General features: G+C 37.9%; 1 protein-coding gene across 1 annotated transcript in view; it reads right to left on the minus strand.

The window, feature by feature from the left end:
* LUZP2 (leucine zipper protein 2) overlaps nt 1-24,482 on the minus strand; it is a gene marked incomplete at its 5' end in the record, with an annotated part of 475,562 nt that extends 451,080 nt beyond the window's left edge. Inside the window, one exon of the mRNA XM_060105175.1 lies at nt 24,220-24,482. Within this exon, the coding sequence (XP_059961158.1) occupies nt 24,220-24,482 (263 nt within the window). The remainder of the gene's footprint in view (nt 1-24,219) is intronic.
* Nucleotides 24,483-24,730: the final 248 nt, after the last annotated feature.

The raw sequence follows: 24,730 nt of genomic DNA on the forward strand, positions 1-24,730 counted from the left end.
TTGATATTCGATGGACATATAATTTCCAAAAGGGAAGTCCAAATAGAAAAAGAAAGGCACCATCTGTTTTTGAATCGCAAACCAGCTGCTCCCTCATTGTGGTCTGCTTCACTGGAACTAAAGTTATTAAACTTGTAATTCCAAATATATTTCCTTTTAATTAAACTAAATGTGGGGATTTCTATGAAAGTTTTCTCATTACTTTTTGAAAAGCAAGGTGGGCAATGGCAAATTGATTCATAAAGAAGGTATACTATACATCTACAAAGTATATCACCAAGTTTTCCTTCTTTAACATTGAAATGCTATGCTTCTTTTTCCTCCCTGAAAAACACTGCCATAGAGATTGTCTAGCTGCTTTTTATTCTCCCTCTGTCTTCAAGTATAAGCATATTGCTGTATAACAGTCTCTTAACAGGTTACAGCAGCTTCTTAACAGTTTCTTAAAAGGCTACAGCAAATAGCAGTGCCCATTCACAGAGACATTTAATTGTAGAAACACGTATCTAGGGAATTAAAAACATACTGTCTACTTTCAACATGGTCCTTCTTCATTCTAGAACTGACTATTGTGGCTGGCTGTGGTGTATACAGAGCCAGAATCTTCACCTTCTTGACTTGACTGCAATCCTGGAAAACCCTTGGTACGGTGTTTGCCATAAAATCCAACTTACATGTCAGTTTAAGAACCAAAAACTTCACCAGTCTTTGAGTAACTGCTTAAACATATGCAGTCTAGATTATCCACTTTAAACAAGACCTCCAAGGTTACCTGGGCAAATTCCTCTTATTAAGGCTTTGAGTCCAATAGATGATATTATGGTTCTAATGATGAGAGCCACCCTGAATCAATTATGGAGTAGATGACAAAGCTTTGCCCTGAAGATGACATAAATAGGATTACCTCAGAGATAGCTGGGCGAAACCCAGTCATGATGAAACAGGTATTTTAGATGATTATGTGAATGTATGAATAAGAGGGTGAGATTTGCATGTCTCCTTCAAAGTGATCTAAATATAATATCACAAAGGCTAGATATACCTAGGACTATAAGTTAAAAAATTGGAATTATTCAGTCCATAGGCTAGGAAAAAGAATAAAAAAGGAATATTTTTCACTAGCTAAAGGAAACATGTAATGTGACTAATGAGCCACTATTTAGATATCCTTCACATAAATGGAAGATGAGCTATTAAGCTATAGTGTGTCTTGGATGACTCATTTCTCAGGACTGCTCATCTTCTACTTCCAATTAAAACTCACATGGATTGTGGTAAAAAAGCCCGTTCTTAACCTGACCACTAAAAGACATGTCTCTAATTCCTACCTGTGGCACTGACCATCTGTGAGGTTTGTGCAAATTCTTAACTTCCCCAAGTTTTAGTTTCCTCAACCATAAAATGACAGTGATAAAAGAACCTATGTTGTGAAGTTGTAAGAGAATAAAATATATGAAGAGTTACAGCACTTAGCACAATGCTAAGACCCAAGACAATTTTTTTCAAAAGGAAAAGATAATAGCTGCTACTATTGTCATTATCTTTATGACTTGATCATAACTTGGCTAACTATGAATACTTGTCTGCAGAGGGGTAAGGTGATGATTGGAAAATATTAGTATCTATCAATCACCCTTGCATTTTTATTTTTCCTCAGTGACAGTAACAGAACTATATATTTCAACCTCTTGTATGTTTAACTAATGTGAGTTATCTTCTCTGCTGACTTGATTTATTTTGGGGTATGCTCACAAAAAATAAGTATCTGACATTTCAGTGGCACTACTATTGACTATCTAACTGAAACTTTCAGGTTTCCTAAATCTAGTTTGGCCTAGGTTTCAGTTCTTGTATAAGTGGGATTTATGTTGGATTTATGTTCATTGTACCCCATCTCCCCCACCTCCAAAAGGATAACTGAACACAGGAAAATGTGTGTGAGAGATAAGACCACATTTTCCAATCTCCTTTCCATTGTTAAAAGTTCCATTAACTATTATTCAGCAACTTACTGAATTTTAAATTTATATACAAAGATTCTCTTGTGCAATCTCAATGCTATTACATTCTTTTATTATATATATGGCTCCCCTGGATGGGAAAACATAAAAATCACACCTGATTTCTATGGCCGAGAGTGCTTCAAAGTGATGTTCGAATGCGATCACACACACAAATATTCATTTCAATCGTTTTTCAATTCTGCCTTCTCTTCGGGTTGATAACAGTTCCATTTTCAAACATTCCTTTAGGTCACACACTAGTGAGTTTTGGAGTAGATAGTAACTTTTTGTAAAGTGTGATTCATTTAGTTCTGTTGGTAGTAATTTTATTGCATCTTGACAGCTGTCTTTCCACCAGATTTCCCCTTCTGAGAGTGAAATCCTCAAAATCCTACCATTCAAATTCTGCAAAATTAAAGATCTTAGATATTAGGTATTTTATACATTGTAGGGCTACTTCACAGTTGCACAACTATGAAACTTCTGAAATCAGATAATAAACTAAGAAAACTAGTGAAACTAAAGAAATCAGATATTAAAAGTAAAGCATTTATAGCTGCCTGACACCAACAGGTGCTGTTGCTATTGTTGTTTTTGCTGCTATTGCTGTTGTTACACTGAGTTAGCAGAGAGGAGCAAAGATATATCCCAGGCCTGTGCTGGCAATGTCTTCATGTCTAAAGCTTGACTAAAATGAAAAACTCCCTGATAATTATGCTCACTCACAAATTTAAAAAGACCAAAATATTTTCTTGAAAAAATGCAGTTGTTTATATTCTTTTTTAGAAAGCACCTATTATTACTATAAATTAATTATATTGAGGCAGTAATATTTTATTAAAGTATGAAGTATAACTTCTCATATAACAAACGATAAATAAATGAAATCCAAAGAAAACTAAGAGATGAGAAAACAACACATTCCAGTACACATGCAGACCTGCTTCACTGAAACTATATCCTGGAAAGATGCAAAACCTCTTTGCCAACAACTTTTCTTTTTTCTTTTTTCTTTTTTTTTGCGGTACGTGGGCCTCTCACTGCTGTGGCCTCTCGCGTTGCGGAGCACAGGCTCCGGACGCACAGGCCCAGCGGTCACAGCTCACGGGCCCAGCCGCTCCGCGGCACATGGGATACCCCCAGACCGGGGCACGAACCCGCGTCCCCCGCATCAGCAGGCGGACTCTCAACCACTGTGCCACCAGGGAAGCCCTGCCAACAACTTTTTGCAGAGAAAGTTTTAGAGGGAGAAGTATTAGGTCTGTTCTTCCAATATGTTCACAATCCAGTCCTGATTCTGGAAATCTCATGCTTCCTTTCTTCAGTTTTGTTCTTAGTAGACTTAAGCTCAAAGTGTTGTAAACATATAAAAACAATAAAACCTTGAAAGAAGGAATCTTTAATTCAAACCTTTGTTTTTTCCCCTAAACCTACATCCAATTTGCTAGATTCTCTCAGATGACAGACTGCATTATTCAACGACATGCAAGACTCTCCAAAATTCAAGACTCATTCAGAATAAAGTATTAGAGTATTTGAGTGGGGATGTTAACAGTCCTTAAATACAATTGTCTGAAGAACAGCTGTAGTCAAAGTATAAAGCAAGACCTCAGAAAAGAAGATGATGATGACTGTGAGAGCAAACCAGTTTATGAACTATTCTCCATTTGCTGACTAGCTTTGACCTGCGAACAAATAAAAAGTGGAAAGACCAAAAAAAGAACAACTCAATAGTTTGCATGATGATACACTATCATCTTCTGATGCTTCAATTATCAATTTAATATTCTCACAACTATATTAGGGACAATCAATAAACATATCCGTTAATAATTTTTTTGCAGTTTCTTTTAGATTTGTTTAAGGAGGAGGAAGGGTCTGCACACTTCTCTTTCTCAGGCTATGGTACTTCCTTATGCTTTCTTTTTTTTTTTTTTTTTCTTTTTGCGGTATGTGGGCCTCTCACTGTTGTGGCCTCTCCCGTTGCGGAGCACAGGCTCCGGATGCGCAGGCCCAGCGGCCATGGCTCACGGGCCCAGCCGCTCCGCGGCATATGGGATCCTCCCAGACCGGGGCACGAACCCGTATCCCCTGCATCGGCAGGCGGACTCTTAACCACTGCGCCACCAGGGAGGCCCCCTTATGCTTTCTTGAGGTAAATTATTTCTTGCTTCTGAAACTATAATCTTCTGTCCCTAGAATATACCCTGATTTATCCCAAACTCCTAAATTTAAGAATCTATGGACCCACTCAGATTCTCACTCAATTAAAAACAATTAAGTTAGTGGGGGAGAGGTGGCTCCCTTTGCCAGAGCTGGAAGCCAGGAGAGAAAAAGGGAGGGAGAGAAAGAATTGGAAAGAGAAATAGAGACAGAGAGACAAAGACAGAGACAGGCATTTGAAGCCAACACTAAAATCAAGTGAATTAAGATTTCTCCCTGATGATTTATAGAAAGGATAATATACCTTCAGGTAGCTATTTATTTTGTGCTAGGCCAACCTGTAAGTATAGAATGTTACAAAGGAAAAATAGCTACATCAGATTTTTCCTCAAAATATTCAAAGGACTTTAACAGCCATGACTAAAGTGTTAAAGAACCCAGACTTTAGCTTCAGACATCCCTGGGCTCCAACCTTCTGGCTCCATCATTGACCAGCTGGCCAGCTGAAGCCTCTTGCCTTAGCTAAACTGTAATATACTCATTTATATATTGTATATAAAAAATTAATTAGGCAAAATAGATTAAATGAGGTAATATCTAACTCATAAGTGCTAATTATTCTCCATTAGTATTTGTTATTATTTTATTCACTAATAAAGTATGATGAATTAAAGCCCTTTTAATCCCTTCTTCTCAAAGAATCATTTCCCCTTCATCATTCCCATTTTATTTTCCAAGTCAGTAGAACCTTAATCGCTACAAAGTGTTAAGTACCCCACATTTCAAAAAATATTCTTGGAATATGTCATCTTAGAAACCCAAAGATAAAGTAATTTTTTTTTAATGGGAGGGAAATTACTTGCTCAGTGATAAAAAGGCAGGACTTTGATGTAATTAAAAACAGCCTCTCATATACCATAAGTGTTAAACACAACATAAAAATAACTTTGAGCAGCAACATAACTACCTTATACCATCTGATAAATTCAACCTCCTTAAATGGATTTTTAAGAAAACAGTTATAGAAATTGGCTCAAATAATTAAATTAAACTTACACAAGTGATGTGATCGATGCCCACATTGAGGTGATTGATATTTTTGGAGTGAATAGATATGTAAGAAAAAATAAAAATGAGATTGAATAAATAGGATAAAGTTTTTACATAAAAGATGTATAGAATTCTTAAAATGTAGCAGTAATTCTTTGGACAGGCAGTTGCCTTTTCAAATAAGATTTCATTTATATGGTTCAACTTAGAACACAGATGATTTTAAAAAATTATGTATTTTGTATTAGGGAGGATTACAAGAGAAATATAATATATAAGGTAAGAAGAAATTATCAAACCCTGACAAAGAAGCCATACAAAGAGTTTTGAGGCACAGGTTGCATCATAGATATTCCACCTCGAGTGGCCACAGAATTTCATATTCACGTAAAACCTACTCACATTTCACAAAAATAGCTTTAGGTTTTGCATTAATTTCCATAATTAAATGGTAAAGAAGTATCATATATTAAATATGTATAAGTGGCAGGTGGTTTTTTTTTTTTTTTTTTGCGGTACACGGACCTCTCACTGTTGGGGCCTCTCCCGTTGCGGAGCACAGGCTCCGGACACTCAGGCTCAGTGGCCATGGCTCACGGGCCCAGCCTCTCCATAGCATGTGGGATCTTCCCGGACCGGGGCACGAACCAGTGTCCCCTGCATCGGCAGGCAGACTCTCAACCACTGTGCCACCAGGGAAGCCCGTGGCAGGTGTTTTAAATCTGTTATCCGTTAATCTTCACAACAGGACTTCCAGATTGGTTATTTTTCCAATTCAAATGAAACAAATTATCATAAAGAATTTTCAACAGCTCATTCAAGGTCACATAGCTAGTAATGTGGAAGACTAGGATTCAACCGAGGTGGATCAGCCTCTATCTTACGCCTGTTTTCCCAAAAGTAAAGCCTAAGAGGGGCCTCCTTTGGAAACTGATTTTATCTCAATGAGTGAGTACTTTCAAAAGAAGCTGAGACGGAAACATGATAGAACAAAAATGTTCAGCAAAGAAGTGGTCCCAGCAGAAGACTAGCTTCCCTTGGTCCCTAGGGAAGCTTGGAGCATGCATTGCACCACAGAGGTAGATCCACATGGTTGTTGACTGTAGAGACTGGGGATAGGGCACGAGGAGGTTGGGGGACAATGGAGGGAGAGGATGTATCACACCCAGGGTGGGAGAGGAAGCCTAATTAGGCACGGGGTTGGGGGTGAGATGGGGGAGAAAATACACAGTACCCAGGGGTAGAGAGAGGGACCCCATTAAGGGAGGTTAGGGATAGGAGAAGGTGTTGCTGAAAGAGAGGATGAATAAAACCCAGGATTAGGCAAAAAATCTCATTAAGGTCATTTTTCTGTAGTTTTTGAGGTTATTCATTAGCATTTGGTGCACCAAAAGCAATTGGTACCAGAAAAAGCAATAGGCAAATGGGGCACTCCTAGTGAAGATGGACCAGGCACCAAAAAGATCTACTACAGTCTCTGAAATCTGTTACAATATGTTATCTTTCCATATGACTATTCCATATGCTGGGATGTTGGATACTGGACCAAACTGATATCCTGTCAACTCCCTGGAACATGAGACTATGTTATTTTCCTTGCATTCTAATTTTCTCCTTCTCTTATGGGGGTTGGAACTTAACCTTGAAAAATTTCTGGCCAACCTGATTCCCCACCTCAACCCAGGCAAGACTGTACAGTTATTACACAATTTTATACAAGGCTGAAGATGTAGCACTCGGGTGTGTATGAGTGTGTGTCTGTGTGTGCATGCGTGTGTGTATTACCTGCTCAAAGGCAGATCTGTCTCACTTATTTGTGAACCCAATAAAGTATTCTACTCTATTTGAGAATTATAAAAATGTATTTGTAGATAGTGATAATACCTTAGTTACAATACATTATGTATATATAAATTCTTTTTTTAAACAAATTATTATAAAGATTTGACTGGTGTACTTTTTCTTTAAATGACACATTCTTATAAAAAAAAGATCAATTTTACTCTCACAGGCTTCTTTTCACATTGGATAAACATCCACAGAAATCTTAAGCTATTTTTTTTATTATTAATTTTTATTGGAGTATAGTTGCCTTACAATGTTGTGTTAGTTTCTACCATACAGCAAAATGAATCAGCTATATGTATACATATATCCCTCTTTTTTGGATTTCCTTCCCATTTAGTCACCACAGAGCACTGAGTAGAGTTCTCTGTGCAATACAGTAGGTTCTCATTAGTTATCTATTTTATACATAGTAGTGTATGTATGTCAATCCCAAACTCCCAAGTCATCCCACTCCTCCCTTCCCCGCTTGGTGTCCATACGTTAGGTCTCTGCGTCTGTGTCTCTATTTCTCAAATAAGATCATCCATACCATTTTTCTAGATTCCACATGTATGTGTTAACACACGATATTTGTTTTTCTCTGACTTACTTCACTCTGTATGACAGTCTCTAGGTCCATCCATGTGTCTAAAAATGACCCAATTTCATTCCTTTTTATGGCTGAGTAATATTCCATTGTATACATATACCACATCTTCCTTATCCATTCGTCTGTCAATGGACATTTAGGTTGCTTCCATGACCTCGCTATTGTAAATAGTGTTGTAATGAACATTGGGGTGCATGTGTCTTTTTGAATTATGGTTTTCTCAGGATATATGCCCAGTAGTGGGATTGCTGGGTCATATGGTAGATCTGTTTTTAGTTTTTTAAGGAAACCCCATACTGTTCTCCACCATGGTTGTATCAATTTACATTCTCACCAACAGTGCAAGAGGGTTCCCTTTTTTCCACACCCTCACCAGCATTTACTGCTTGTAGATTTTTTGATGATGGCCATTCTGACAGGTGTGAGGTGATACCTCACTGTAGTTTTGAATCACATTTCTCTTATAATTAGAGATGCTGAGCATGTTTTCATGTGTTTGTTGGCCATCTGTATGTCTTCTTTGGAGAAATGTCTATTTAGGTCTTCTGCCCATTTTTGGATTGGGTTGTTTGTTTTTTTGATATATAAATTCTTAATATAAAATTTGCTTGACGTCCTCAAGTCACATAAAGTTCATTTATGTGACAATTTTCATTGAAATTTATATAAACATAAGAAGGGTTTTTTCTTTTTTTTTTTTTGTTTTTAGTATGGAAATGGCAAATGGACCACCTATTTTCCACTAACTTTTTACAATTCTGCTTAGAAGCTATAACTTTGAATTTTTTATCATTATTATTATTATTACTATTAATCTTAGTGCCTTTATACATAGCTGTCTTCTTTCTGAGATTTACTTTCCTAAACAATTTTTTCTTGAAAACTTTTAAGTGTTGAAAATCATGTAGTTCTGTCACACCTTCTACAACTCTCTCTTCTCTATTCCCAGAGATGGGAAACTTTACTCTCTGACATTTGGTCTCCCTCACATTCCTCATTCCGCTACCCCCTCCTCAGTTCTCCTGAGATGTAGAGACTGTTTTATTTGCTTAGGATCACTCACCTATAAGGCAAACTCACTTATTCTGAATCCATTCTTCTCATGTTACTACACTCTCAGTTTCACTATGAATGAGGCATAAGGGACTCATCCCCACGAAATATTTATCTCCCTCTTTCTGACAGTTTGTCTTTTATGTCCTTTTTATAGCCAGAACAAAACTAACCTCCTAAACAACAGAAAACAGTCACTGCCTGCATTCAGTGGAGACTTTTTCTCCCAACAATCTAGTCTCCTCCTCCACAAACTCTAATTCAATGCCAGTGACGCACTGTGAGCATCTGTTTATGGTCACGGCGCTCATCACTCATCTTTAAAACATTCTATTTTCCAAAGGTCTGTTTTTTTTTTTTTTCTTTCCCCAGATGCACTTCTTATTACAAAAAGTCACCAGGGAATCCTAACTGTATGTGCAGAATGTACTATACTTGCATCAAAACACTAAATCGGTTCCATTGTCACTTTGCCCTCCACTTAGCATTCTGTCTGGCAACTTTTATTTTCCCAGCTTATCACCCTTTCAGCACTTCTTTGGGATAAACACTCTCTACATTCAGTGTTTGAAAGGTTACAGTAGACAAAAGCTGGTGATTTCCTGAAAGAAGAATTCACACACTGCTACCAGAATTTAGCCTTTGCTTAGGACTGATGGGATTCATCTACTGATCTTTCATCGTACAATCTAGGCTGTGGAATCAGAGTCTAGGGTCCAAATCTTGGCCCTGAAAGTTACTATAGCTGTAAGGAATGATGGATAGAAAGGAGTCACAGACAAAATGTTATTTGTTTTGTGTTACACAGGTCTTGAGCATATTAAAAAAATAATCCTTACACTTTCAATTCTTTAAACAGATAGTCAAAATAGAAACATAATTTTAAAATGGCTATTGATAAATTTATGTTTTCCAAATATCTGAAAGTGCTTTAAAACATAGTTGTTGGCCTGGGACAAATCTCATCCATTTCTTTCTCTTGCTACATTGAGTATAAAAATAAAATAAAACATTACCAATAATTACTATAGGATCCTGACTAATCATCTTATGACTCTGTGTAGACTTTCTTTTATGTATAGATGTTTCCAGTTCAGACATGATCAAACCTTTTGTGAATTCAAAAGCAGGCAAAAGTGATTTCATTTTTGGTTAATTGGCATGTCAGCAAATACAATTTTCATTTATTTATCTTTAAGAGAAACTTGTGATGTTAGCTGGTCTCTATCAATTGAAATAAAAATCACACTAATATCTCAGGTGGCAAAAAAATCACCATCTATTTTGTAACAGAGACTAAAACTATGCCAGACAGGAGAATCAACCAACCCTGCATTTCCTCTTCTATGTATATCTTAGGTGAGAGAGAGATGAACTTCTGTTTTGCTTAAGGCACTATTATTTGGCATTTTCTGATACATACCAAGAAATTGCATCTTAGCTGATTAAAGACGTAAGGGCTATAGGCAGGTACTCACATCGACTTATGAAAGGTATGCTAACATAGGACCAAAATCACACATGACAAAACATCAAATATTGTATACGTACCACCTCCTTTAAATCCTTCCAGGCTGACAGCCTTTGCTTCATCTTTCAACAGGCATGTTATGGATGCATGTTTGTGTCCGTTTGAAATTCATATGTTGAAACCCTAACCCCTCACTGGGATGGAATTAGGAGGTGGGGCCTTTGAGAGGTAATTAGGTCATGAGGGTAGAACCCTCATGATGACACTAATGCTCTTAGAAGAAGATACACAAGACTGTGCTTTCTGTCTCTCTGATCCATCAGGTAAGGATACAACAAGAAGACCGCAGTCTGCAGACCAGGAGGAGTGCTCTCATTAGACACTGGATCTGCCAGCACCTTAAGCTTGGACTTCCCAGCCTCCAGAACTGTGAGAAGTAAGTGTCTGTGGCTTAAGTGTCTGTGTCAGTAAGTGTCTGTGTCAGTCTATGTTATTTTGTTATAGGAGCCAAAGCAGACTAAGACAAGGCAACTCTGCCTCCTTTACAGTCTAACTTTCCCGGTCCCAAGGTAACTTGGGTGTTGTGAAAACCAAACTCAGACCTGGCTCTGGGCCACCTACCTGTCATTACTAACAGTCTCCTCATCTATAAAAAGGAGTTATTATTACTAATTGCTACACAGGATGAAATGAAAAGATATGAGCATGTATAAAAATGAAAATTTAAATACTATATGTCAGATATCCTTGTCTCCCTCACATAATGCCTACTTCCCTTAAAGTCCGTCCTGGAAAACTCTTTTAATTAAGAGTACATTGGGGAAATGGGTCCATTATTAAATTTTCAGGTCCAATTCCACTTAGGAGGAAACTAGACTTGTAGGAATCACTGTAGTGATGAATGGGATCAAGCTAACAGCACTGTGTTTCCAAACAAAGCCTATTTTCAAGGATAAATTCTCAAAAAACTGTAAAATAACTATGTGTAATATATAGATAATTTATTATAATGGTATATATTATAAAATACATGTATACTATATAGTATATATCATATATATACATGCATATATACATGTACATGAATATACATACATTTATCTTTGGTAATTATTTTGATGTGAAATGAAGCCAGATTATTTTAGACATCAGTTTTGAGATGAATGTGTCAGTCAATGAACAGGTTAAATCTAGAACAGAGATGACTGTACTGTACTTCATACTTCACAGTGCCACCTTCTGACTACCAATGGAAGTGCAGTTCCAGTAAAACAACGACAAACTTTCTAAGGAAAATCTGGCTGCCATAATAATAGTAATAATAATAATAATAATTATTATTATTAGGTTAGGTATCAGGATAGGCTGAGTTCAAATAATGAGTCTGTTAACTTTGACATCTGTAAAACAAAAGGTGACACTATTCATGACATGGGGATATTTTGAGGAGTTGCGTACACCAGACCCCTTAGCTCACTCATCCATGTGCGTGTATGACACAAGTCTGGTTTTTACACTAGTCTGCATGTGGCTCTCAACAGCTCCTTTGTTTCTGAGTTATCTCCCAAATGCCTGACACCACGAATTTCAGTGTTAACTTTACTGTATTAGGATCCTGACCTTGAGGTTATGTCTATTAAATTGTGGGTTCAAATTTCACCTCTACCTTTAGTAATGTTGTGACTTTAGGTATATTAACTTCTCTAATCTTCAATGTCCTAATCTATAAAGCACATTCATGAAGTACAAAAAATCATTAAATAAAGTAATCCTAAAGAAATGTGTAGTACAATTCTTGCACACAAAAAACCAAACAATAACCTTTACCTACTATTAGGTAGGATCACACAGGTAGCAAGTGCTGAGCTGCAGTTAGAACGCAGGTCAGTCTGATTCCCACCACATGTTTCTAAGCTCCACAGCTGAAACATGGAAGCCATCTGGAGCCAGACGGTAGGACACTACAGGTCCCTGGTGTGACTTGGAAAAACAACATCCACAAATAAAGACCATATTATACAAATTCATGATTATTTTTCTTTCACAATGAAAACAAAATAAAATGAACATTATTTTAGTTGGAACTTTAAAGAAAGGACCTTCTGTCATATTTAGTTGTGAACTTAGAGGAAACCTGAGAGGAAGTTACATTTTTCTGTCCTCTCACTGTGTAAATTGGCACCCACATATGAGGCTGATGCAGATTTAGGGTCATGCCCAGTGTTTTACGTTACACACTAGGAGGCGCTGTAGCACAGTGATTAAGAACATGGGCTAGAGAACTATTTGGAGTTTGACTTTAGACTCCACTACCTACCACTTTATAACTGAGAGCTAGTGATCTAACCCTTGTGTGCCTTAGTCTCCACAGATATAAAATGGAGGCAACAACAACCACCACCTCACAAGAAGTCTACTGTGAGGATTAACCTGGTTTAAGATATTACGTAAATGTTAGCTCTTAATTATCATATCATCTTTTGATTCCTTTCTTTATTATTTCAGGAGAACTAACTGATACTGCAGAGAGGAAGAGAAGCAGGCAATATGGCTGACATAGTTGCACATTCTGTTTAACACATAAAGTTAATCGAAACAAAATCTGTTTTTCCACGTCAGTTAAAACCAACTGCTAGTAATGAAGGAGGTGGGGATCAAAATTTTCATTTTTTCCAGGCTAAAATGTGAAGGAGAAAGTGGAGTTTTCATTCTTTTCAGTGCTATCAGTAAGATTTCACCTTGCTGTCAAGTACTTTCTAAATAAAGTATGTTCCCTGATAAATCCATGTCATATAGTTTTATACCATTTAGTTTATTTGAGTTTAGTTTTAGTTTCTTAGCCCTCTGTAGAAAAGCACAGGAGGCAGAGAATTATTTTCCATGCAACTTGATTGATAAATGCAGCCTTTGTATGTGACAAGATTCTCACCTATTAAATTCATTTATATACATGTGAAAATAAGTGGGTTTTTTTGCCAAAACATCACCATCTTTCCATCCTCTTGACTTCAGCTGCAATGTCCATGTTAAGCAAATGCTCAAGAGATCAAAGTGTTCTAGACTCTACAGTTTCAAATATTGTTTCCAAATTTTCAGATAGAAAGCATCTGATTTCCACATTAAAATGAAAATTCTTTGGCCCTTTCCTCAGAGAATCTAATCTAATATATCTACGGTAGGGACAATGAAGTAGCCTTTTTAATAAGCATCCCAGGGGATTCTGATTTAGGTACACTGAGGAGTGTACTTTGAGAAATACTGATCTGAGGAAACATATATTTTCTGCATAGGAATATTGAAATTAGCTTGCAAATTTTGTACTTATAATAAAGGCTTCAATAAAGGCTTCTGGTTTAAAAATAATGAATTTCTTTGGCTGCTTTATTTAAGAATGTTTTTAATGTAGCCTGTCCCGCCTCATGCAAACATGCAGCTATTTGCCAACACAGTCTAGCTTCAGCATTCTTGTTTGTATTATAAGTTATTTCTTTCTTCAGTGTGTATTTATACAGAGATTAGATTTTATAGACATAGCTATAGTTTCATTCACAAAACGATTCTCAGAAAAAAATGAGCTAGGATCTGACCACTTTCTAGGTGGGAAAATATGGGCTAATTATTTAATATGTCCAAAATTCCTTCTCCCTAGTGATAAAACATGTATAAGTATAATGTGTTGCAAGGAAGTAAGGGTTGAGTGACAGAGAGTAAGCATCTAGCACACTTCCAGGGAAATAATTAGTCCTCAACATTACTGGCTGAATCTGTAACTTACATGTCATATAAAATACCAATTGAAATAAAGACATACATACAATGTGTAAAAGGGATTCAGTATCTTTCAATATTTTTCTAAATTGTAGTGTCAGAAAAAAAACAGTTTTCCCCCATTTTTATGTGAACTTCTTTTTTTGTTGAATGAGCTCACATTTCATTTTGTGGCATCTGAAGGAAAAAGCTACATGTTCTCAACAATATAAAGCTTACTCAACCATATCTGCTTCTTGCCAACATGTCACTTAAATTCTTCATGCATTTTCTTGTTTCTTTTATAATTTAAAGCGGCCCCCTCCCCCGCCTTTTCTGCCCAATGCTAAGAACGTAGCTTACTGCAAAGACCAGAAATGAATGACTGCCAGCATTAGAAAAGATAAAATTAAAAACAAAATAACAACAACAACAAAAAAAAAAAACAAGGAAAAGAGGAAGGCCAGTGATTGGGGACTTTCCTTTCTACCCCTACCATCTCTGTTCATGCACACAGCATTCAAAGTGCCCTAGGGTGCTAGGCTTTTTATTTCTCTCTGCCATTCCAGCCCCTTCTCCACCATTCTATGGAGATCATGACCAACCTTACCCATTGTGAGACTACTTAATTTTAAAATCCAGAATCCTCTACTTGTCCAAAGGATTGTTGGTGTTTATGCTGTCCTACTTTAAGATACATCTTTTTGGTCCTGCCATCTTTAGGTCAACTCGAAAAATGAACCTTCTTTAAAGGCATTAGTGTGATATGGTAATATAATTTCAATAACTATATTTAATGTTTAACTGGATTAGCAAAATTATTAGCAACATAATTGGGAGCTTTCAGACTCAGAACAGAAGCTAGGTCATGTCATACTAGTTTTCCATACTATTTTTCTTGAGGGTATTGCAAGTATTTAAATCAGTGTTCCTAACTGGAATTGGTTAGGATGGTTTGGAATTGACTTTCACATTGGTCTCAAATCATCCACATGAACTTGGAGGAAAATACATTCTCCATTCAGGTTTTTGTTGTTGTTGTTGTTGTTGTTTTTCATCTGTAATAAGGGAGGATAAGGCTGAGTTCCAAAATCTGTTCACCAACACTTTCGTCTTGCCTATACCAAGTAAAAGTTTTTATTAAGGACTGCTCTTTCTGAAATGCAATACACTCTGGTAGGGTAAAATCTCTCTAATCCTTTAAGTCAGGTAATATAAAATTGGCAATATACTGAGTTGTATTTCTCTGTGCTAGACACTATTCTTTTTGTACATTAGCTTATTTGATCCTCTTGACAAATCTATATGAGAGAGGCAATGTTACTGCATTTTCATTGATGAGAAAAATGTGGCTAAGAGATGTTAATTGACATTTCTAAAATCATTTAGCTAGTAAAGCTGACTCAAAGTCTGTTTGTTTCCATATTCTTTGGATTTAACACATATGACAGCACAAACATTTCCTGTAACCCCTACCCCATGCATCTCAAGCTACTCACTGAGTAAGTGCTTCTAGATGCTCAGAGTTGTGTGCTGAACAGAGTTAAAAGATGGGGAATTAATTAGAAACCCTTTTGAGGATAAACAGGAGGAAGTCACAGAAAGTCATATCCTCCATAGGGACATGAGATAAAGGATAACCCAGAATCTACATTAGCCTTTGCCGATACCTTAGCTCAGCTGAAAGGACTGCTTTGGAAGGCAGCAGGTCATTGCATGCTTTTTGTTCCATTTTTCCTAAGGAGCATTCACTGAGCTCAATTCTCTCCTGACCCTACCCCTAGAAGAATCATATCAAGAATAAACTATGATTTTATTATTTTGGCTGAGTCAGTAAAGAACTTTGAAATTCATTTAAGGAATTAATTTACTTTGATTTTTAATAAAATAATTAAATGTTGATTGCTTGAGGTATCCAATATAAAATCAACACACTGAATTGTAATAATTTCTACATATAATAATAGCCATCATGTCTTAGGATTTCCTGAAGGACTAAGAGTACAGCTATATGCAGGTACTGAGAGAGAACTTAATATACTTTCTTCAATCTTAATGGCCCTAAATGTTGGACATTATTATTTTCCATTTTATAGATGAGAAATTTAAGTCTCAGAATGGTTAAGAAACCTATCCAAAGGCAGGGAGTTTGATATGTATGTGTAAAATGAAATCTATTACCACTTTGCCCTAAAAAATGTTATATAACTAAAAATTGTTGACAGGCTATGACGAAAGTATAGAGGCATGTAAACCAAATGAAACGTAATATCACCATAAATTAAAGCTAGATATGAACATATTTAGGAACTCGTCTTTGTAAGATAGTTCAGTATGCTACCCATTGAACAATACTACACAGTTGCAGTATAGATTTAATAGGTGAGTAATATAAATAAGCAAATGTCTCCCAGGAACTACACTTATAGGAAAGAGTTTCAATGAAAAGATCCCAAAGGTACCAAAAATATCACCCTACAATAGAACTGAAAAGCCAGCAGTAACCACTATAGGTGCATCTCTTGCAAGGTAAACTGCGCAAAGCTGAGAACTCAGTGACTCTGCTTTGTTTTTTTTTTTTTTTTTAATTTTTTTTCTGCTTTATAACAAATTTAATCAGTTATACATATACATATGTTCCCATACCCCCTCCCTTTTGCGTCTCCCTCCCACCCTCCCTATCCCACCCCTCCAGGCGGTCACAAAGCATCAAGCTGATCTCCCTATGCTATGCGACTGCTTCCCACACTATCTACCTTACGTTTGGTAGTGTATATATGTCCATGCCGCTCTTTCACTTTGTCACAGCTTACCCTTCCCCCTCCCCATATCCTCAAGTCCATTCTCTAGTAGGTCTGTGTCTTTATTCCTGTCTTACCCCTATGTTCTTCATGACATTTTTTTTTTCTTAAATTCCATATATATGTGTTAGCATACGGTATTTGTCTTTCTCTTTCTGACTTACTTCACTCTGTATGACAGACTCTAGGTCCTCTGCTTTGGGTTTTGAAAATGACCTGGAAATCTTTTTCAGGCCAACTCACTCTTCAAAAAACAACTGAATACAGGTGAACAAATGGTCTTCAGCTCATTATTGTAATTCCCTTTGACTGTACCATGTTGTTCTATCATGATTCTACGTGGCTGGAGAATTTTTTAAATTACCTTATACTCTACAATAACTAGAATAGTTCTGGATATAAGGTAGGTACCAACTATACCAATGCGGCTTAATTACAGAAGAGATGACATGGAGAGTAATCATATGATAGAAGAGAGAGAGCACTAGGGAAAGTTCTGGGTTCTTGTTTTGCTTTTCCTCTGTGGTCTTAGGGAAGTCTCAGTCACTCTGGACCTCAGTTTTCTCACCTCTAATATGAAGGGCTTTGGATGAGAACACAACCTTGTATTCACAGCATGTTGCCCAATAACAGACTCTTTAAAGTACACTCAAAGAGATTAAAATACTCGAAAGCAGCATCAAGCAAGTCAGACATAATTTGCAATGCAATCACTGCCTATGGTATAACGATGTCTCCTAGTATTCATGAAAGCATTTTCAGAGCACAGTGTTTATTTGGTTGAACTTTAGATTGTGTCTGAATGGAATGGTTTACTTTCGATATATATTTTTTTGCATCTTATGAACATGAAGCAACATTTCTAAATGTCCCAGTAAACATGTGCCCCTTTCTGATGCAGACTTAACATGATCTATGTCTTTTCTTTTCCATTAGCAGCAAATTATACCCTGTTCTATGATTCACTCAATTGACATATGATGACACATATGCATACACACACAGTAATCTATGGCAAAAATATACACACTTTTTCAGTTAATAGAATTTCATAGCACAACTATGAAGAGTTTATGATAAACTATGTGCAAACTAGTTGAGAGTACATGATCTCCAAAGCTCTTTTCAAAATTGGTTTAGTATAAAGTCCCTTTTATGTGATGATTCTTAAGACATATAACAGTTGACCTTTTTCTATATCAGCAGTTCTCAAATTGTTTTCAATAGTAGAAAAAAAATCTACATTTTCTTCCCTTAATTTTTCTAAATGTTTCTACCTTTTATAGCTTGCTGATGGATGATGAAATTGATTAACAAGTAGAAAATAAAGTTGTAGAAACTTTTATATCAATCTTGCCTATGTAGCTTGAAAGCCTCCTTTTCTATTCATTGATGCTTATGCTCACGGCTTTGATTTGATAGTACAACTTATGAAATTTAAATTTACTTGTAGCTATATAAGTTAAATATTGCTAATCATACACTTTTGTGCTAAATCATATTCTATATGGTAAAATTAAATATCACAATTTTTCATGGTGTTCACCAAAGTGCACAGTACCATCCAGGAACCAAAACACTTTTCAAAGACCCACCCGATTTACCAGGTAATCCTCATTATTTCTCCTGCTTCCCCTCTTCTTCGGCGATCTTTTCTTTCTTTTGCATGACGACTGTCACTCTTGTTAATTTTGTGCCGTCCAATTGATTGGCATCCAAGTTTTCATTTATTCTGCTATGTCCAGATCAATCACAGATACAAAAATTTCATGAAAATAATAACAACTATATAGTAATAACTGCACAGGCTAACCTCTGTCAAGTACTCACTGTGTTCCAGGGAATATGGTAAACTCTGTTTTTAGATGAACTCATTCAGTCTTTACCACAGCCCCCTCAGGTAGTTCCTATGAGTAGTCTTATTTTCTACATGAGAAAACTGGATAAAAAGGCTAAGCAATTCACCTAACATCACACAACTAGCAAATGTTGCATGATATACTAATGTCAATTACAAAATATCATTTCTTTCATTGTCCTTAGCAAAAGTTATTTTTGATATTGCTTAACTGACTTTATTTGCACTTTCCTCTATTCACACTTCAAACTTTGTTTAAAACCTTGTTGTTAATATTTATCCAACTTTACCTTATATATAAATATTTCTGAATGTGACTAGATTATAGGTACATGTATTTGTAACTAATATATTATTGTATTGCCTTGATGTCTTATGTAACAACTGATTTATTGCAGGTACACTTTTGATGTGTGATAATGAAAACATCAAAAACATTTCTGAATGTTATGAAGATAAATTCAAATGGAATTTTTTGGATTTTCTAGAGAAGAAAATTTAATATTAAACATTATCTGTTTAATCAGGTTACTTAAATGATTTAGTCCTATTTATTTTTTTATTTTTATTTTTTTTCTTTCTTTTTGCGGTATGCGGGCCTCTCACTGTTGTGGCCTCTCCCGTTGCGGAGCACAGGCTCCGGATGCGCAGGCCCAGCGGCCATGGCTCACGGGCCCAGCCGCTCCGCGGCATATGGGATCCTCCCAGACCGGGGCACGAACCCGTATCCCCTGCATCGGCAGGCGGACTCTTAACCACTGCGCCACCAGGGAGGCCCAGTCCTATTTATTAAAAAAGATTTTCCTCTAGAAGTCAGTTAAAAATAGCACACATGCACCCACAACACACAAGCACTCTCATAACACACATGAGAAAGCATAATTTCATTACACCCATATACCGCCAGTGATTTCAATTACATAGAGTTTGGTCTGGGACAATTGTTCAGTCAATTCATAAATGCTTGAGGTGTCTCTTTCATTAATTATAAAGAAAACTTAGTGCACAAAGATATTCCACAAATAAGTCATTTTAAAAACTGCTATTGCAGGCTTTCCTGGTGGGGCACTGGTTGAGAGTCTGCTCTCCGATGCAGGGGACACGGGTTCGTGCCCCTGTCCCGGAAGATCCCACATGCCGTGGAGCGGCTGGGCCCGTAAGCCATGGCCGCTGAGCCTGTGCGTCCGGAGCCTATGCTCCGCAACGGGAGAGGCCACAAGAGTGAGAGGCCCGCATACTGCAAAAAAAAAAAAAAAAAAAAAAAAAAAAAGAACTGCTATTGTAATTAGGCAACTAAGGCCCTGAAAAGGGATTTAAAAAGTCAAAACATTTTTGCCAATATCTTCTTAGCCTGGAAGAGACATTTCTCTAACTCAATTACACAGAATGGAGAAATTCTTACAAAGAAATATATGCAGGGTCATGTAAACGTGTGTGTCGGGTAAGACTCTTTGTGTACTGGGCTTGGGACAAAAAAAATATAGTACCTCAGATCAGTTTGGGGGAATTAAAGTAAGACTCCTTTTGATATCAAATTTATTTGCTTAAAAATGAAAATTTTTTGGTGCTTATTGTGTTCTTATTGTGACTCTTGTCTTTCCTTTATCCTATCCATCAACTTGATTCTGAGGAGAGCTTGAGGCACAGAGCAAATAGGAGCCTGGGGCATCTTCAGTATATAGTACCATCTAAAAGTACATTCCAAAGTAAACATGTGGTGTGACTGCTGATCAGAGGGCTGAGGACAGACCTGTAAGGTGACTCCTGTTGGGAGGACTATAACCGACCATCTGCTTAAAGTTCTTGCTTGATGGAAAACCACCAGAAGTCAGTAGACCTTCACTCCTCCCCTACCATGTTCTCTCCCATTAAGTCATTTAAAACCAAAGGTATCAAGAGTAGGATCACAGCATAAAGGAACAGAGGTTCAGCAGACTAAAGCACAAGCCTTCTCCAGCACTCCACAGGTCCCTTTTCACCAAGAACTTCTAAAGATTTTTTCACCCTACTATTCCTTTCAATACCTATACTACTTCTTTCTGAAGTGAATTGCTGGCTGCCTTGGAACAACAATTTAATGCTTCTACAGAATAAGGCTATTTAAAAAGTACAGTTATTCTATTCTGAAGATATGTTTGCTTTCTTTGACCACATTTATTTGTGTACAGGTTAAATGGATTTCTGCACTAGCTACATCATTCATTAAATTAACTCTATTTTTTTGAATTTATATATACTTTATAAACAGGAAAGACAATATGCCAGGAAATTACAGCTCTTTTTACCTCTATGGGGTTCAGCAGTAAAACAGAGAACAGTTCTTGGCTATTGTTGAAGGTGAACATTTAGCTTTCTTTCAGGACAAATGAAGGAACTCTGACTGAGGGGGCATAGATGTTGTTCACTTTGGTGAAAATTATGGAATTTTTGTGCTTCAGCATACAAAGTTGCTACAGAAAACGCAGGGATAAGGAAAAAATAAAAACAGAAAGCTATTCAAAAATTCATATTTAAAAGAGAATTGTTTTAGAGTTTCCATCCCTGTGGGTAGAATACTATTTTACAGTAACTATCTTTCTCTAATTGCAGCATTTACTTTAGTGAACACATTCACTAACCTTAAAACAGAACTGAACTTAGACCTATTGGAAAGATAAAAGCAAGGTATTAAAGAGCTATGCCCAGAAAGAGATGTTGAAGCAAATAATTTTTTTTTTGCACCAAGAGTCTCAGATCTGTGTTCTCCACACTTTGAAAAGAACTTAATAATAAAAGACAAGTGATAACACCCGAAGGCAATAGGAAAATTTAGCAACTGCCACCCTCTGCTAGTGCATTCAACACAACTGAAGCATGTGAAATGCCTTTTGCTTCACATACAGGACCACTGACTAAGAAATTAAGTTAGCATAAGTCTTTGGCTAGAAAGCCTACTGTCACAGGTGGTCATGGTTCAGCCACACAGTTTTTCTCAGCCGGGCAATAAGTGCACCTCTACTAATGCAATTGTTCTTGAAAACCTCTTCAGTTTTGGTTCTAATGCACACATTAACCAAATGCGTACAAGAACTCTTAAATATTACAAAGAGAATGGCCTTCTGTTAGAGTCCATTGAAACATAAGCTCTTCTTTGCAAAATGACATATTGATAATACCCAATTCATTGTCAAGTTCTCTCACTGTCACAAGGTAATCTGGGTATCCAGTACAATAAATTGTGACAGAGTAATCACAATAATAAGACATGTCACCGATTAGGAAAAGTTTCGCTTTTTTAAGCCCAGCATGCTCTTTTGGTTGAGTTGGCAAGAGAGAAAATTTAAAGAAGACTTTTCACAGTTTTCACATACAACCAACACTGCAGAAGTTTCATATCTAAAGTAAACTAGGAAAGACTAATTCGATTTTTGTTGTGAAAAGTGCATTGACTATTTTTTTAAATTTATCCTTATAAAAATTAACACTTTTATAAGGTGGTAGCTCTTTGTTTTTGTAGTATATAACCAACATTAAAACTTCGATTTCTGGGCCTCCCTGGTGGCGCAAGTGGTTGAGAGTCCGCCTGCCGATGCAGGGGATACGGGTTCGTGCCCCGGTCTGGGAGGATCCCATATGCCGCGGAGCGGCTGGGCCCGTGAGCCATGGCCGCTGAGCCTGCGCGTCCGGAGCCTGCGCGTCCGGAGCCTGTGCTCCGCAACGGGGGAGGCCACAACAGTGAGAGGCCCGCATACCGCAAAAAAAAAAAAAAAAAAAAAACAACTTCGATTTCTTAGCCACTTAAATTATAGTATCCTTAAAAAGCAAGTGTACTTTTGGAACACTAGAGATTCACTGTGCTTAAAAATCATTGTGGGCAGGGCTTCCATTGTTTAAATATTTATTATTCTCTGCATATATTGACAGGCATATACTTAAATGCCCCATACTTTGAGAATTTCCTTTCTCTAGAAGAATTCACAAGTAATTATTAACCACAACACAAGAGTTCAGAGTAAATAGCAAGACACTTCAAAAAAATAACAATTATGGGGCTTCCCTGGTGGCGCAGTGGTTGAAGTCCGCCTGCCGATGCAGGGGACACAGGTTCGTGCCCCAGTCCACGGAGCGGCTGGGCCCATGAGCCATGGCCGCTGAGCCTGTGCATCCAGAGCCTGTGCTCCACAACGGGAGAGGCCACAACAGTGAGAGGTCCGCGTAACGCAAAAAAAAAACAAACAAAAAAACAAAACAAAACAAAAAAACAATTATGCATGATTAGCACTGAGTGTAGAGCTAGAAACAAATACTAAAATGGGCTGTTATTGGAGCAAGTTATTATAGTACCGGGAAGCAAAGTGATTTTAAAACCATCTGCCGTTTGTGAACTCAAGTGACAAGCAATCCTTAAAAGAAAATAAAGAATACAGCTCATATTGCATTTTAGTCTGGGAAAGTCACCTGGGCTTTGTTTGCAAGCAAAGACTAAGTTCATCAACAAACAGTCCTCACACTAGAAGGGAAGTTTGGTTACAAGAGCCTGAAAGAGGGTGTGTCAGTTAGGAATGGAATCAAGAATTTTGCTGCCCTGACTTTTCATACATAATGAGTTTCCTTCATACTTCTCAATTTCAGAATTAGATATAATCCTATTTCCCCTCTTCATTTTCCAGCAGAAACATAATCAGATAATGTTTCCATTCACATAGATTTGAAAAGATCCTTATCCTGTGTGGGTCATTTTATTTTATAGTAGCCAAGGCAGAGAGGTTGCTGCCAGTATGATGTTCAGGCCATGCAGAATAAAGGCTCAGTCCTGGGCAATGAAACAGTCCACCTTTGTACTGCTCTTGTGGAAGAAGAATGAAAACCCATCACCAGCTTTGGGACTTGATCAACAGTGGGGACTCACAAAACTCTTTTCAATCAACACATTTTAAACCTCCACTTAAAATAGCTCTTCTGTGCTTGGGCTTAAAGTCCCATCTATGGCCAGGGATGGAATACAGTACTTAATTGTTTCTGACTACGGTCCTTGCATCAGCACTCTGAGAGTGTCTTCTAACTTTTAATCGTCTTGTGTGCTCTTTAATTAGACCTGTTCACAAGACAGCCAAAGGAAAATGCCTACCACTAAGCCTACTCAAGACATTAAAACAGTCTGATTCACAAGTCCAGGAACTTTTGTGCAAGGCTAACCATCTCCCAAGATTTGTCATTTTTCTCTGGTTCCTGTGCCTTAAATCAGACACACTTGGGGGAGGAGGTAAGCGCTGTGGCTATTAAGACAGCTCTGTTGCATACAGAGACTGCCTGGTGACATTACTCTCCTTGTCTAATTTCCTTTCTTTATTTCGTCTCTTACCGCGTGTTATCTGTTTGCTACTACTAGCGCTGGAGGGAAACATGGCTTTGGAAGGAACACTTGGTCCCCTCACTGGGAGGAATACTAAGGATTTCTTTAAGGGCTAGGATAACTAGAAAAGGGCTCTACTCCCTCAGAAGGATTTCAGAGCCCGAATTATAGACAGACCCCCCTAACTTAGGCGGGAGATGCAAATAGCTGAAGTGTCTGTCCTTGGCCTCCACAGGTGACCTGCGGTTGGACTAACCTACCGGCAACTCCCCTCAGCTCAGGTCACTCACGCTCCTGGACTCACCTGGTGCTGAGGACCAGCGCCGGCAGGAGAGGCAGCAGGTAGTGCGCTGGGCTGAATTTCATGCTTGTCACCTGCCCTGCCGGGATCCTCCTTTCCTCGCTGCCTGCGCTCTCCCTCCTCCTCCTCCGGGTCCTGTCGCTCCTCAGTGCCCGGCTCTGTCCCTGGCCAGCAATGAGCCCTCTCCAGCAGCGGATGGAAGGAAACGGACAAACGGACGGACGCCTCACGAAAGCAGGCGCTGAGAGTGGGGAGTATCTTCGGGAGTGATGTCACCGGCGAGGCGAGCCCTGCCCGGGATTGTTCGCTGCCGCAGCTCCCGAGACCCGAGGGCGCGTTGTCACTCGCGCTGGAGGCGGCGCGGGGAGAGGGAGGGGGTGCCCAGTGATGGACCCGCGCGCTCCGGTCAACGGGCTGCACTCACCCGGCTACACGCCCGCCTGGGGCTGATCTTTTTATTCCCGCTTCTCCATAGGATGGGGAAGGGCGAGGCGGGGGCCAGGAGAGAAATCTA

This window comes from Mesoplodon densirostris, chromosome 7, assembly GCF_025265405.1.
Source record: "Mesoplodon densirostris isolate mMesDen1 chromosome 7, mMesDen1 primary haplotype, whole genome shotgun sequence".
NCBI classification, from domain to species: domain Eukaryota; kingdom Metazoa; phylum Chordata; class Mammalia; order Artiodactyla; family Ziphiidae; genus Mesoplodon; species Mesoplodon densirostris.